Below are 16,441 nucleotides of genomic sequence, written 5' to 3'. Positions count from 1 at the left end.
GGAACGGTGCATACAGAGGGTACCGTAATGTAGCGTGTAGCGCAGGGGATCACCTTCACTACAGTAGAGATCTCAATAGGGCTTATTTTCGGGGGAGGGCTTATTTTAGAGGAATCTTACACAGTAAGGGGAGGGCTTATTTTTGGGATAGGTCTTATTATCGGGGAAACACGGTAGCACCTACCTCACAGGAGTGTTGTATCAAATGAGATAATAGATTTATATATAGCACTTTGCAAACTGCTATATAAATGTCTGCCATTACTCTTAATTTATGTGCTAAATGAATGCAGCATCCAGTTTCAAGTTTTTACTTCTAAATGTACTGGGTGATAAGATTTTACTTCTCTGTACTTCAAAGAGACAACATAAGCCCTATCTGGTCCTGAAGAATATTCTAGTCTAGGTCAAGGGCAATGGGGGAAAAGAAACATACATGATTATTGCCCCAAACTTATCACTATGAAGAACAAGCCAGCATTCAAGGGGCGAAACCAGAAATTCAATTGATTTCTAACAAATTAGGAATTCTACTCTGAATGCTCCCAGTAGGCTAAGTTGGTACCTAAAAGAGGAAGAAGCCTTGAGCTGGAAAACTGCTGAGAACTTGGATAAGTTACTTAACTAGGTTTCACTTTTCTCACTGGGTAAATAAAATTAGAAAAGATGTTAGATTTCTTGTAGTTCTAAAATCCTATGAATATATAAGTGACATTTGTGGATTTTTTTTTTGCTAGCAGAGCACCAGACCTGTAGTCAGAAAGACCTGGGTTCAAATCCTGCCTCAGACACTTACTATCTGTGCAATCCTGGGGAAGTCATCTAAGCCTGCCTCAGTTTCCTCATCTGTAAAATGGAAATAATAACAGTACTTACCTCCTGGATTGTTGTGAGGATCAAATGAAATAATATTTGAAAAGCATTTTGCAAACCTTAAAGCATTATATAAATGCTAGTATCACAGCTATTATTATCTTATAAAAGAAGTTTTATAAATAAAAATTTTTATAAACAAAAAATGAGATTAGGAAAATTTATGTGTGAAACTCTTTAAAGACATACTATGAATGCCCTAAATGATTTTCTTAATATGTTGATTCTTATTTATACATATGCTGATTTTTTATATGCTATAATTAGTGATTACCACCAACTGAGATGTTTTCATGGCATGAAATTGCTTTAAATGTAAATATGAAGGCTAATAAAAAAAAAATCAAACCTGGTTTTTACTTATACCCAACTGAATTTTAAACCTATATCTGAATATTTTACATCACAATTTTTCCCCTATGGAATTTCCAAAATCCAGAAGGCTTAAAGTCAATCCAATTCAACAAAGATTCATTAAGTGCCCACTGTGTGCCAAGTATGGTTCTATAGTACTCAGCGAGAGACAGGAGGTGGGGAGGTAGGGGGCGGGATGTGTAAGGCTTATATAAGATCATCTCTCCTATAATAGATGTTATTATCTAATAGGGAGATATGACACATACACAAAAAACCTCTAATTCCAAACAATACATGACAGACACATTAGGGAGGCACAAAGTGCTTTAAGAGGTGGGAGTGGAAAAAAGGTTATTTCTGACTGGCAGTGGGGAGGGGGCAGAAGATCAAGGAAAAATGTCATGGAGGAATAGCATTTGAGTTGGTTTTAAAGGATGGGCAGGAACTGAATGGGGGGGAAAGGAGAAGTGAGGGCATCAGAGGTCAGGGGATAGTATGAACCAAGGCACTGAGGCAGGAAAGAATGAGGAATGTTCAAGGACAGACATGTCCAGTTTAGCTAAATTAAATGCAGAGGAATAGAATGAAATAGGCTGGAAAGGTTGGGTGGCACCAGATTGTGGAAGGAAGGTCTCAAATGTCAAGCAAAAAAAAAAAGATTTTGAAATTTACTTGATAACAGGAAGCCATGGAGTTTTTCTGAGACAAGGAGTGACACAACTAGCTCTTAAAGGAACTGAAAAAGAGAAAATCCTGAACTAAAACTTACGGGTTCCAATGTTCTTTGGAAATCCTATAGAGACTGGAAAACATGATGGGAAGGATGACATTGGAGTTTTCCTCTATCAAACTCATGATGTATTCATTATTCCAATAATATAGTGCCCTCTCTGCCACCTTTGAAGAAAGGGAAAATAAAATAAATATCTAAAGAAAAAAAATCAGGTAATGACTTTGCAAAAGACCAAGGTAAAACGAAATGTTGTTATTTTTAAGTACTTAAACATGTGGTGGTCATTTTCCTTTTCTTGCTAAAAAATCAAATCAAATCAATGATATTTAAATCAGATCCAAATTAAATATTAACAACATTTTACTTCACTGGGGAATTTATTTTAAATGTCTCTGAAAATTCCTAAATGGTTCCTGAATTTTAGAAGGAAAATAGGACTTTGTGCCTTCCTATCTTTACATTATCTTCCACGTTACTATTGTGTAAAACTCTTTGGCCTCAAATGTCATTTATTCTGCTTTAAGTTCTTTATAGTCTTCAAAATAATTCAACTGCACTCTTCAAACTGCTACCCTGTACTCATTCATCCCCTCTTTCTTACACATCTCTACCCATCACAAGTTAATATCCTGCCCCAATTTGAGAATTCATTTGGGGAAGTCATACTGCATCATCTACAAAGTGGGACTGGGTACAGGGAAAAAATATTGACTTCCTGCTCTCATACCAACTGGGGACAACTATCTTAAAGTAAGAACAAATTACTGGGGTGGGCTGGCAACTTGTTCATGTTTCTCAGGCTTTAATGCCATCCTCCTCACCCCCCCGCCCCGAGTCTGAAGAATTAAAAAAACTTTTTTAGTATACAGAATTCTGAAGTTAGCATTGGAGAATTCAAGGGATAAAAGAAGATACACTAGGAGAAAACAGGAAACTAGCAATTCCTTAAATCTAATTCTGATTACAGTAAACAGTAACCTGCAAACTGACTCTGGGAAAGTTCCTCAGTCTCTTTATTTCCATTGCAAATCATATTTGGGCAATGATAATTAATATCTATAAAAGGTCTCTTAAGAAAAAAGGTAATCCCTAAAAACTAGGATGAATTAGTAACTGGTAGTACATTAAAAAAAAGGCGGAGGAGGGGGACTAGATGGTGCAGCGAATAGAGCACCAGCCCTGGAGTCAGGAGGACCTGAGTTCAAATCCGGCCTCAGACACAACACAAAACTAGCCTGTGACCTTGGGCAAGTCACTTAACCCCAATTGCCCTACCTTCCCCCCTCCAAAAAAAAAAGCAAAAAAAAAAAAAGGGATAACTACCCTCTTGTATCTACAATGTGTTTAATTGTGGTAGTTGAGGCATTTTTTCATTTTCTAAAATAGACATTCTCCCATTCCTTTTCTTTTTCTTTAGTCACTCCCATCTTTGCATTTATCCAGACTGAGCACTGGACTTGGAATGAGAAGAGTTGAAATGCCATTATTTACTGGCCATGTGACCTTAAAGCAAGACACATAACCTCTGAAATTCAGTTTTTGCATATATATGAAATAGGGACAATAAAACTTGTACTACCCACATTGGGGAGAAAGTGCTATGTTATACATAAAATGTTATATAAATATGAACCATTATTCATTCAACTACTATGTATAAGACATTAAATACATTAAGAATACAGAAGAGTTAAGGAAAGTCTCTTAGTGATCTTATAATCTACTAAGGAAGTTGAAACTAATATAAAAATAATCATATACAAGTTGGGACTGCATTTCAAAGTATTAATGCACAAAAGTATATGAAAAGAACAAGATGAGATACTTGAGGTTACTTTCTGCTGCTGCAATCTATGAGCATTGTTTAAATACATGAACACCCTCAATGCAATCCCCATGCCCTATCCAGTTCTCCAAGGATAGAGAATCTCAGAGGCCAGCTAGTCCAACCCTTAGCTGAAAAAGAAATTTCCTTACAATATACGTAAAAATGTCATCTAGCCCTTTGTTTAAGTACATAACTCCAATGAAAGGAAATTCATTAATTCCTAAGTGGCCAAGGAAGTTTTTCCTTACATCAAACTTCTTCATCTTCCACCCCTCATTAACCCTCGTTCTACCCTCTGGGGAGACAAGCAGCATTAGGTTAATCCCTCTTCTGAGGGATAGCCCTTCAAACTTCTGAATACATCAAGCATCTCTCCAAAGTATTAAAATTTTTCCATCCAGTTTCTTCAACTGATTACAATGTGGTATGAACTCAAGATGCTTTACATTCCTGGTTGCCCAATTCTGAAAGTTCTCAATATTATCAATGCTTTTCCTAAAATATAATGTGCAAAACTAACCACAAAATACCATAAGTGGCCTGGTCAGGGAAGAGTCAAGTGTAACTATGGGTAATCCTGGGCACTAGGCCTCTCTTAAAACAATCTAGGATTTCACCAACAATTTTGGGCTATCATATTACATTTATGATTCTTAATGACTCCTCAGGTTTTTTTCTGACAAAATGATACATAGACAAGCCTCCTCCATCCTTATAACTGTGAGGTTGATTTTTTTCATCTAAGCATAAGATTTTAATTTGTCTCTATCAAATTTCATCCTATTAGATTTGGCCAAACCTTCCTACTGACTCAGTCATAAAACATGTTAGCTGTTTCTCCCAGTTCTGAATCATCTGCAAAGTTCCTAAGCATGCCACACATGTCCTCAACCAAGTTACTGGTAACAATGTTAAGCACCACACTGTTAAGCACAGATGCCAGAGATATTCCACTAGGGACTTCCTTCCAAGGTGACATAGAGTTATTAATGATTACTAATTTGTCTCTTGCAATTCAACCTATTAAAATCCCCCAACTGTATTTTCACCTAGCCTATATCACTCATCTCCTTCACAAGAATGCCTACTATAAAAGATTTTGTCAACTGCTTTGCTAAAATTAGGGAAACTCTATATATACTGTCCTCTTGATCTCCCTGGTTAAAAGGGAAATAAGGTTAGTCCGAATTAACTCTTTGTGACTGCTGCTTCCTTTTCTTTATGTTCCCTGATTATCCAGTAGTTTCTTTGAAAAATAGATATTTTGTTTTAATCAGTCAAGATTTACCTTCTCACCTTCCTTATTTCCCCTTCTAAATGAGAATACAAGAAAAACAAAACTTTACAAACACGTATAAGTCAATCAAAACAAACTTCCATTTTCTAAAAATAACTTCACATTCTGCATTCTGAGTCTTTCACTTCTCTATCAGGAGGTAGGCAGCATGTTTGATCATAAGCCCTTGGGAATCCCAGTTGATTGTCATGCTATGAGTTCAGCACAATATCACATTTATCTATCATAACTTATCTCATCTTACGATCATCTGTCTCCTAGTTTATGGGCACCCCCTCAGATTCTCATCCTTTACCACTTCAAAAAAAGTTATATTTTATACATCCTTGGAGTTACTTGTGATTAGGACTAATCTTTCCCTTAATTCACCATTCCTCTAGTTCCCCCCTCCCTCTTTTCCCCTCTCCCTATTAAATGTATTTTTGTTCCCAACATGGGTTTGTATGGGGGTGGGGGGTGGGGGGAGGGGAGGCATTCTTCCTTTTTACCAGTTCAGATGAGATTGAGGTTCAGGGGTTGGCTGTTCCCTTCTGCCCCTTCCTCCTTATTTCTACAGGTGTCTACTTCTAAACTCTGATTTCTTGGCTCCTATGTTCTCAAATTCTTTTTTTCTGGCTGCTTGTGCCATTTTTTTTCTTTGACCTATAGAAGTTCTGGATTTTGACTATGAAGTTTCAGGAAGTTTTCACTTGGGGGCTTCTTTTAGAAGGTGCCCAGAGGATTCTGTTTCCATTTTGCCCTCTTATTCTAAAAGATCTGGGCAGTGCTCTTTCAAGGTTTCTTGAAATAAGACGTCTGGGCTCTCTTTTTTGGCATTCGGAAAGTTCAATGATTCTTAAATTTCTTCTCCTCAATCTGTTTTCTACATCAGTTCTTTATGCTATAAAGATACCTTATATTTTCTTCTTTTCAATCACTTGATGTTAATATTTGTTGCCTTACGAAATCATTGGCTTCTAGTTGTTCCATTTTAATTTTTAGGCAGTTTGTTACTTGGGGGAGGTTTTGTATCTCTTGTGTTCAGCATTCACTTCCCATTCCAATTCTTTCATCCATAGCTCTCATTTCGTTTCCAATTTTTTCCTCAAGAGTTCTCATTCCATTTATAAAAAAATATTTTAAAACTCTTGCTTCATCTCTTCCAGGAATTCTGGCTCAGTTTGTATCTAGGATGTGTTTTTCTCCGGGGCATTCCTAGTATATGTTCTGGAGTCGCTCTCTTCTGCATTTATGCTTTGAGCAACTCTTGTCACCAGAATTGGTCATTATGGCAGGGTTCTTTTCTTTCATTTGCCCATTCTTCCACCTTACTTCCTGATACTTCAGACCTGATGTTAGGCCTGACCTCTGCCATACTTCTGGAGGGAAGGTTTGGGCTGGCCCTGTTACTATTTATGTTATTCCAGGATCTCAGGAACAGGTTGGGGACCTGTGATTGTCCTAGATCAGACCGTTTTGGAAGTATTGAACAAAGTCTGATTGCTTGCCCTTCCTCTTCCCCCCCACACCTCATTTGAGTTCTGAAAGTTCCTGGTCCCTTGGGGCTATGCAAGGGCAGACTGCTACTAGACTCCACTCCATTGGCTGGAAAGCTCTATTGGTTCAGAGTGGGTCTCTAGGCTCCCCTTTCATCTGGAATTCATGCCTTGGTTATTTTTCTGCAGCTTGGGCTAGATGTTTTAAATGAGACGCTGATCTGCATTTGGTGTCTGAGCTATACCACTGCTTCTGCTGCTGGTTTCAGAATTTCCTCCTTTCTCTGTACATAACTCTGGGCTTCCCTAATTAGAACATCACTCCTCTGTGCAGGTCTCCTTCTGACCACCTTGGATATGTGACTCAGAATCAGATAATAAGTGACAAAGCTTCAAGTCTGTACTTGTCCCTGTCACAGAGGCCCAGCACGAATCCGGAAGTGCCCTTGGGAAGAACTGGGCCCTCCTTTTGTTCTGGTGCACAGCCTTTCTCTGCGTACTGGAATATCCACACATGTGGACTGATCCCATCCCCAGTCCACAGATCTCACTGTGACTTTTTCTGGATTTCCCCATCAAGATTCAGTCTGATACATTTTCTAGATCTGTTTGAAGAAGACTTCATAACACTAGTTCCTCTATCATAATATTTTCTAGAATTTTTCCAGCCTATAGTTTGCTGACTTCCTTTGCTTCCTTTTTTGAAAATTAGGGTATTTACCTTTCTCTAATCTTACTGTATTTTCCCCATTCTCTCCAGTCTTTCAAAGGTTACTGACAAGGCTTCAATAATAGCATCTGTCAGTTCTTTCAGTACTCTAGAGATATAGTTCCTCTGAGTCTGGTGACATGGATACGACTGGCAATTAAGTATTCTCTTATCACCTGCCATGTCCTGAGTATTAACATCCCATTGGCCATTTTGGTTCTGCCCCTACCGAGACTATTCTCCGTGGCAAGGAGAAAGGCAAATGTGAATCTAGTACCTCTATCTTCTCTTGGTGATCAGTTATCAATATTTCATATACACCATGTGGCAGACTTCTTTCCTTGAACCCTCTCTTTTACCACAAAATGAAGGGGGAAAATCAGTTACACCTCCTTTCCTCCTCCTTACCAAAAAAAAACAAAACAAAACTGGCTTTCTTGTTGTCCTTTCTTTCCTAACAAACTTCAACTAACTCTGAATGTTATTAATGTCCTCTAGACATTTGTGCTGACGGATTGCTAACTCATCTATAGAGTACTCATAATTCTGCTGAAAACTGAAAAGTTCTGTCCAAAATCCAGATGTATGACCTGCATGCTTTATCAAACAGTAACATATCGGGTTGTAATCTATTTTCATCTAGATATTAAGTAGGCAGGTGTTATTAGACTGTCCCTATGCACACCTTACTGTTGTGCCATGATCTTATCATAAGATGGCATAAATGCCTTTTGAGCACACCAACCAAAACTAAACCCCACTTGTTAATTAATATCTCCAACTTGGGAACAATGGTAGAAGCTAAAGAGACTCTCTTAGAGTTGATATGCTATGAAACAAATTTAACATAATTAACATGATTTACAAAGGGAGTGAATCTTTGTCAAGCTTGTGAGTTTGAAACCCAAGTGTATCTTTTGCCCAACTTTAATGATACTAAGGACACTTAGAAGGCAGGGTGGTGTAACAAAAAGAGCATAGCATTGGAAGTAGACAATCTAGGTTTGAATCCCCCCCCCACCCCCCCCGGCTTCTTAACTCCCCAAATGACCTAGGTCACTTAACCTGCCAGGGAAGGTTAAATCTCCTAATCCATAAATAGAACGAGACATAGAAAATGATCTCTAAAGTCTCTCTTAGCTCTGAATTGTGTGAAATAAACAACAAAACCCAATACTTTATCAGCCAAGAAAGAACTTTCTCCATCACAAATCTATTTTCCAACAACATTCTTTGTTCAAACTAAAAGCCTAGATGGGGCTCTCGTAAGTTTCTACTGCCCTCTACTCCCTAGCACATATGGCCCCAAAGATGTTAAGTGCTTTTTTCCTACTGAATATGGCTATATACTATATGAGTTTTAATTGATCTTTCCAATGATGTAACTGCCTACACAGACAAAAAATGTCAATCAAATCATGGGTTCCTAAAATTTATTCTATTCCTAACTCACAGAAAGGAAACTTAACCAAAACAATTCCACTGTCTACAGGCCACTGGTTATTACGGCTTGCTGCTAAAAACAAACAAACAAACAAACAAACGAGAAACCAGAAGTGGGTCCTCTCTATCACTGACCTGAAAGTGAGGGCTAGACACACACTTGGCAATTTGTTTAAACAGTGGTTCCTGAATTTTAACAAACTGTGAAGGTTCAATCACATCCAAAATTTCTTCCAGCTCCCCAAGGAACATGACCTAGAAAACAACAAACACACACTAAATACAAAATTTCAAGATCTTTACACTGAATCTTACTAGATATTGATAATGTGATTATACATGTGGTCTGTTAAAGAAAATCCTTTATGTTCAAAATTGTATAAAAGAAGAAAAAAACATTAAGGCATGCAATATATATGTTTTACTTTACAAAGTATTTGACTTAAGATGCCTCTTCAAATTAAGCTAATACACTGAAAATGATCTGCCAAAAATAAAAATACATGAAACGTTTCAGTGACATATTATCATCTCATATTATTAACAAGCACACCTGTATGCTATGATACTAGGCACACACTGCTGCAGAGCACCTTTACTGTCATCACTACACCTTCTTTTGTCAGAAAATCAGGGCTACCACTACAACACGTGGCATGTATCTGTGAATTATCATAGGGACATTTTTTGAGAGGTGCTGGACATTTTTAAAGGAGGCTGCTCTAAGTAAGTGAGAAATGTATAAATACATTTATATAAACTCTGAAAGGCATTCAATCTAGTACAAATATCTACATTCTGAAACACACACATACATCCCACTAAGAATTTTACAGTGGACAGTGAATCTCCCAGTAATAATACCAAATAAGCTATGTATTTGTATTTATTCTGCATATATATATATATGCATATATATATAAGCACATGTCTCCTTCAGCAGGGATTTTTTCAATTTTTGTTTCTGTATCTCCCTCACCTGATCCACATCAAGCACTTAGCAAATGTTGATTGCTAAACTATGCAAATCTGGCAAGAGGCAATCAGATACTTAGGTACTTAGGTACAAAGATAACTGTTAAGTGACATGAATTAGATAATCTTTAAGATAACTTCAAAGGGAAATATGAAAATTACTTGGAAGGGGGAGTAAATTAAAATGTAATGTCTATGACAATCCTTTCATTATGACATAACTGAAATTTTCTACATATTTGCAAACTTTTTTTAGAGAGGAACATACACTTCAGATACTTTCTATGGTAACATTAAAAATTCCATCAAAAAAAAAAACCCGCCAGTAATGGCAAAACCATCACAGATATGTTGCTAGGTCTGACTTAGAACTATGAAACTTACATACTGATAAGAACTTACCTCCTTTTGACTACATGTTTTAGGCCAGAATTTCATTAATCCTCTAATAACCTAAATGGGAGGAGAGGAAAAAGAACATTTACTTTTTCAAATCCACAGCAAACAGAGAAGAGAAACTGCAAATTGCAAAAAGCACCAAAGTAATATTTACTGGCTCTGTGAGTGAAGGATCTTTCTCCAAAAACTGTACTATGCAATATGCCAACTGAAAGAAAAAGAAAATACCAGATTACCAATATTCTTTACTAAGAACTCCAAAAAGCTCTTTTTAAGACATGAAAGTACACAGTGTTAATATTTAATGCTCTGTTGACTAAATTTTACCTTAACTCAATATAGGAAAAATCCAAAATGAAAGCCATTTAAAAAAAAAAAAGACATTTTTTTACTAGACTCTAGTGCAAAGAAAATTATAGTCATTTGCATCTTCAGACAGGAAGAAGCTGTAAAAAATCATTTTCCTTTACAGATAAGGAAACTGAGGTCCAACATAGTGGAACAAAATAATGGGTTTGTGGTACAAAAAAAGGACACGTCTACAAGTCTTACTAATTCCCAGGTCACATGGTAGGTTCAATCTTTCCATCTACAAGCATTTATCAAGCACCTACAATATATGTGCTGGGCACTGTGCTATGTGCTGGGAACACAAATTAAAAGTTCGGGATGATCCCTATATTTTAACTGAAGGGTCCACATGTAAATATGTATTTACAAATTTAATACAAAGTAGTTAAGTAAAAGATTGAAAGAGAGGGCACTAGCAGCTGGAGCTTCATGTAGAAGATAGTTGCCTGGGCTATGTCTTGAAGGAAGAAAGGGATTCTATAACATAGAAAAGAGGCATGGGGGACAGCCAGTGCAAAGGCACAGAGATGGGAGATGTGGCATTATGTATGAGGAACAGACATAAGGCCAGGTGACTGATCACAGAATTTGTGAGGAAGAATAGTGTCCAATGGAGACTAAAAAGACAAGTTAGGACAAGGTTGTAAAGAAGATTCACATGGTTCTTGTTTGGGTAGCAGTGTGTTAGGACAGACTGGAGTAGGGAAAGGTTTGAGGGGATAAAAAATTGAACCAAAATGGTGACTATGTAAGTGGAGAGGAAGGCGAGAATGAAAGAGACGTCATGGAAGTAGATGCAACAAGATTTGGAAATTGACTGGCTATGACACGTTAGTGCCAGTGAGGAGTCAATGCAGAGGTTACAAAACTTGAAAGACTGGGGAAAAATAGTGGTACCCTTCACAGAAATAGAGTATGAGATGAGTTTAGGCCTGGGGCGGGGTGGGAAACCTATGGCCTCAAGGCCACATGTAGCACTCTAGGCCCTCAGGTGTAGCCTTTTGACTGAGTTTTAAGTTTTATATAACAAACCTTTGTTCTGTTCTTTGATTTGTTCTGTGAAGTCTGAATTCAGTCAAAGGGCCACACTTGAGGACCTAGAGAGTCACACATGGCCTTGAGGCCACAGGCTACGCACCACTGGTGGGAGGAAACTTAGTAAGTTGTTTTGGATGTGCTGAGTTTGAGATGTCTCTGGATACACCATTTGAAATATCAAATAGGGGAGCGGCTAGCTGGCACAATGAATAGAACACCAGCCCTGGAGTCAGGAGGACCTGAGTTCAAACCTGGCCTCAGACAATTTACACTTACTGGCCATGTTACCTTGGGCAAGTCACTTAACCCCAACTGCCCAGTCTTTACCCCTCCAAAAAACAAAAAAAGAACTATCAAATAGGCAGGTCTGGCTGATGGGAATCTGGGGCTGGGTAGATACTGGGTCTTCTAAAGCAAGATAATTAAGCCCATGGGAGCTAATATGGTCACTAAGAGAAAGTGTAGAGAAGAGAGAAGAAGACCCAGGACAGAGCTTTAGGGAGCACTGAAAAAAAAAAAAGTCACATCCCAGTAAATTTTTAAATTCTCTGAATTTCATCTGAGAGATCTTTTTTGAACAAAGATTCTTCCCCAGTGCCTCTTTGCTATCTCCAGTAACACCAGCAAAATAGTAATCTGCTTTGGTACCAAAATAATGCTATAGTAATGGGAATTTAGTAAAAATGTTGCTGACCAACATAAGAAAAACTCTATCACGTTGGTATGCAGAAAAACAAAGTGTCTGGCATAGATAGAAGCTGGTGAGATCTTGAGTTCTGAGTCTGAAGTAAATTCATTTAGGGCAAACATTCTTTTATATGCTTATTAAATGTGATTTTGTGTTCCAAAGACAAAAAAAAAAACAGGATTTGCAGGAAGGGCTTATAAAATTTTTTGGAAAGCAATCATTCTTGTGCAACAACATTTAAAGAGAAATTGAAAACACATGGGCTAAAATTTCCTTGATATAGGAGCTTCACATTTAAAGAAGAAAAGCACTTGGAAAAATGTATTACATATTTAATCAAACTCAAATATGGGGGAGGGGAGAGAAAGGAACAGAATTTTGTTACAGAATTAAAAAGCTACTAAGATTAACCCTTTAGTGATATACTGAGTATAAAAAATAACTTAGCAAATAAACTGGAAGATACACAAGACAGATAATGAGAGGATGTAGGACAAAGAAGACAGGGAGACAGACTGAACGAAGATCAAAGAGCATTGTGTCTGTATACACCCTTGCAGAGGGAAGGGAAACAGTGAGGCAACCAAAAGGGAGGAGCAAAATAAAGGCTAAAGGGATACTATCAAGGTATTTAAGATTGAGAGATCCGTTTATTCACACAAGTTGTAATATAACATATTCTCAATGTTTAATAAGCAACTGTATGACTTCAAAGATCACAATTACTTAATCTGTTGTCTCAGTTTTTTGCAAAATGAGGAAACTGCACTAGGCCATCTCTAAGGTTCTTTCAAAGCACTAAAAAATTCTATGATCCCAAGAGGTACAGCTAATTTCCCAGTAAAATTTTAGCAAGTTTTTTAAGTGACCATATTGGTTTTTTTAAAAATATCAAGAAATTCTATTGTAGTCACATAAACACCACTTTAAAATGTTTTACCTGTGCATGGAAGAGAGATAAACTCCTAACTGTATGTAAAGGAATCAACACCTTCACCAGAAACTGTTTATGTTCTGCCTTAAGAGGTAAAGCAAAGCCATTGATGATACTAGGAAAAAAGGAAAGAAATAAAAATTAACAATGTCACCACAACAAATTAAGTTATCTACCAAATAATAAGAATGAATTCGTTTCATTTGCAATGCAAAAAAAACCCCAAAAAAACAAAAAAGCACTATAATTCAAGAACAAGATTTAGCAAATCCCTCTTCATAAGTAAGGAAGACTGATATAGAGTAAAAGAAAAAGATTTGTTCTTGATTCTATAGAAAAGCTTCTCTATCTAATCACTAGAGATTCCAAATGCTCTTTTCACCAGAAGATCCCTTGTTCCCCACTTACCTTCCCCATTCCCTTCCTTCAAAAAAATCACTTGTGCTGCTCATTTCTTCTCTGAATATGTCCCTCTCAATTCATACTTGCTCCCTCTTTCACACATTCTGTTTCCTCTCTTCCCATCCCAGTAACACCTTTATGGTTCATGAGCCACAGTGGGTAACAAAATCTCACTAAAAGAAACCCCACATTAGACCACACATTGTTTTCCCCTAATGTGAATGGGAAAAGTCAATTATATTATTCAGTTTAAAAAAAACAACAAAAAATATAGATGAAGTACATTAATCTGCCTTAAGAAACCTTTTAAACACCTGTAATTAACAAATCCATTCCGCAACAGCAGGCAGTTGGTTTAAGAGTTAGTTATGTGCATATTAAGAATTGTAATCTTTTTATTTCTCTATTTATTTGCAACCTTCGAATTTTCAACAAATGTGTCAAGAGACAAGCTGGCCCAGAAATGAAAAAGAATAAGATAACCTTTGACAAATAAAGAGACCATTGGTTAGATAGCTGTCACTACAATAAAGACACCTATTTTCATCAATCAAGTGAAATTGTGATCACAAAAACTGTAGGGCAAGACGATGGCAGAGTAAAAGCAGGACCTCCTCGGGGCTCCAGCTTTCACCTTCCCCAATCCATGCAAAAAGGGGACTCTAAAACTTTGAAGCTGCAGAACCCACAAAATGACACAGAGAAGCTAACCTCCTGCTGAGGACAGCCTGGCAGGCTGGCAGGAATCGGCCAGCGCAGCGCTTTGGGAGCCGAGCCCAGCCACTCGCCAGCCAAGGTTTTAGCTCCAGGGCGGGCCTGACCAGCCACCGCCTGGAGGGACTCCAGATTACCAGCAGCTGTGGCCATTTCCAGATTTATCAACACATAGATGCGAAGGACAAAGTGAGAGGTCAGTGCAGTCTGGACTTTGGGACCAATAGTTGGGAGTGCGGCAGCTTTTGCCCCCAGGGCAAGAAGCCACTGAGCCACTTGGCACAGGCAGCACCACGTGGCAGCTTCAGCTCCTGGCCTGCAGAGTGTAGGGGGACCAAGAACCAGTCTGAGGGGTAATCGCTCTTGCTTTAACCTGCTTGGATCTGGATTGCGGTCTAGGGTGGTGGTCCTGGGGTGTGTGACCAGCTTGCCAGAGTGTGTGGAGGCTCCAGAGAGGGCACCCAACTAATACTCCCAACAGTTGAGAAAACCCCAGGGTTTGGGATGAAAGCTCCCCTGTTTGGTGGCAGAGTCTTACTATGGCAAAAAGCCCAGGGGTCAAGTGACTGAGGAGCGATGTGACGAGGCAAAGGAAGCAAAACAAACAGAAGACTCCAACATTAGATTTCTCTTTTGGGCACAAAAAGGAGCAAAGCATGGAACAGGAGGAAGACACTGAAGTCAGAACTCCTGCACCAAAAGCTTCAAAGGAAAATATGAGCTGGCTACAGGCCATAGAGGACCTTAAGAAGCAGATAAGAGAAGTGGAGGAAAAATTGGGAAGAGAAATGAGAATGATGCAAGAAAACTATGAAATAAGAGTCAACAGCCTGACTGAGGAAAATCACACCTTAAAAAACAGACTAACTGAAATGGCAAAAGAGGCTCAAAAAGGCAATGAGGAGAGGAATGCCTTGAAAAGCCAAATTTGCCAGATGGAAAAAGAATCTCAAAAGCTCAGTGAGGAGAATCGTTCCCTCGGATTTAGAATGGAGCAAAGGGAAGCTAGTGACTTTAAGAGAAATCAAGATGATGTTAAACAGATACAAACAAATGAAAGAATAGAAGGCAATGTGAAATATCTCATGGGAAAAACCACTGACCTGGAAAATAGATCCAGGAGAGATCATTTAAAAATTATTGGACTACCTGAAAGCCATGATCAAAGAAAGAACCTAGAAAACATCCTCCAAGAAATTCTCAAGGAAAGTTGGCCTGATGTTTTAGAACCAGAAGGCAAAACAGAGGTTGAAAGAATCCACCAATCACCTCCTGAAAAAGATCCCAAAAAGAAAACTCCTAGGAATATTATAGCCAGGTTCCAAAATTCCCAGATCAAGGAGAGAATATTATGAGCAGCCAGGAAGAAACAATTTGAATACTGTGGAAACACAATCAAGATAACACAGGATCTGGCAGCTTCTACACTGAGGGATCGAAAGGCCTGGAATAAGATATTCTGGATGGCAGAGGAGCTGGTATTAAAACCAAGAATCACCTACCCAGCAGAACTGAGTATCATGTTTCAGGGGAAAATATGGTCATTCAGTGGTAGAGAGGACTTTCAACCATTCTTAATGAAAAAAACAGAGTTTAATAGAAAATTTGACATCTAGATACAAGAAGCAAGAGAAGCTTGAGAAGGTAAACAGGGAAAAGAAATCATAAGCCACTGATCAAAGTTGAACTATTAACATTCCTACATGGAAAAACAATAATTGTAACTGATGAAACTTTTCTCAGTATGAAAATAGTAGAAGGAAATATAAATATATATCAGAGGGTATACGGGTATATGAATACAGGTGTGAATGTGTGTATATATGCTTACAGGTATACATAGAGGGCACACGACCAATTTAATAGGAAGGGATGATACTTAAAAGCAAGAAATTAAGAGGTGAGAGAGGAATATAATGAGAGGAGATGGGGAGAGACAGAATGGGGTAAACTATCTCATATAGAAGAGGTAAGGGAAAAGGGTTACAATGGAGGGGAAGAATAGGAAGGCAAAAGGGAGTGGGTCAACCTTATTCTCATTGAATCTGGCTCGGGGAGGGAATGAAATACACACTTAATAGGGTATCTTACCCTACAGGAGAGTAGGGGGAAGGGGATGAGGGGGGGATGATGGAAGGGAGGGCAGTCTGGGGGGGAGGGAAGTTGGAAGCACCCGCTTTTGAAAAGGGACAGGATCAAAGTAGAGAATAGAACAAGTGGGGGGG

The 16,441-nt window shown here is 38.2% G+C and overlaps 1 protein-coding gene across 4 annotated transcripts in view; it reads right to left on the bottom strand.

The window, feature by feature from the left end:
* Positions 1-16,441, bottom strand: part of PPP2R5E (protein phosphatase 2 regulatory subunit B'epsilon) — a 203,118-nt gene that overhangs the window by 13,974 nt on the left and 172,703 nt on the right. For all 4 annotated transcript variants that reach the window (XM_069092025.1, XM_069092023.1, XM_069092024.1 and 1 more), the window contains 5 exons: positions 13,107-13,215; positions 10,244-10,297; positions 10,093-10,143; positions 8,851-8,970; positions 2,000-2,127 (listed from right to left, as the gene is read on the bottom strand). In XM_069092025.1, coding sequence (XP_068948126.1) covers positions 2,000-2,127; positions 8,851-8,970; positions 10,093-10,143; positions 10,244-10,297; positions 13,107-13,215 — 462 coding nt within the window. The remainder of the gene's footprint in view (positions 1-1,999; positions 2,128-8,850; positions 8,971-10,092; positions 10,144-10,243; positions 10,298-13,106; positions 13,216-16,441) is intronic.

This window comes from Petaurus breviceps, unplaced genomic scaffold (assembly GCF_028583685.1).
Source record: "Petaurus breviceps papuanus isolate PSGF00001 unplaced genomic scaffold, PetGlider_PUasm1.0 189, whole genome shotgun sequence".
Taxonomy (NCBI): domain Eukaryota; kingdom Metazoa; phylum Chordata; class Mammalia; order Diprotodontia; family Petauridae; genus Petaurus; species Petaurus breviceps.
The sequence above is the reverse complement of the archived record's forward strand: the minus strand, read 5'-3'. Positions and strand labels throughout refer to the sequence as shown.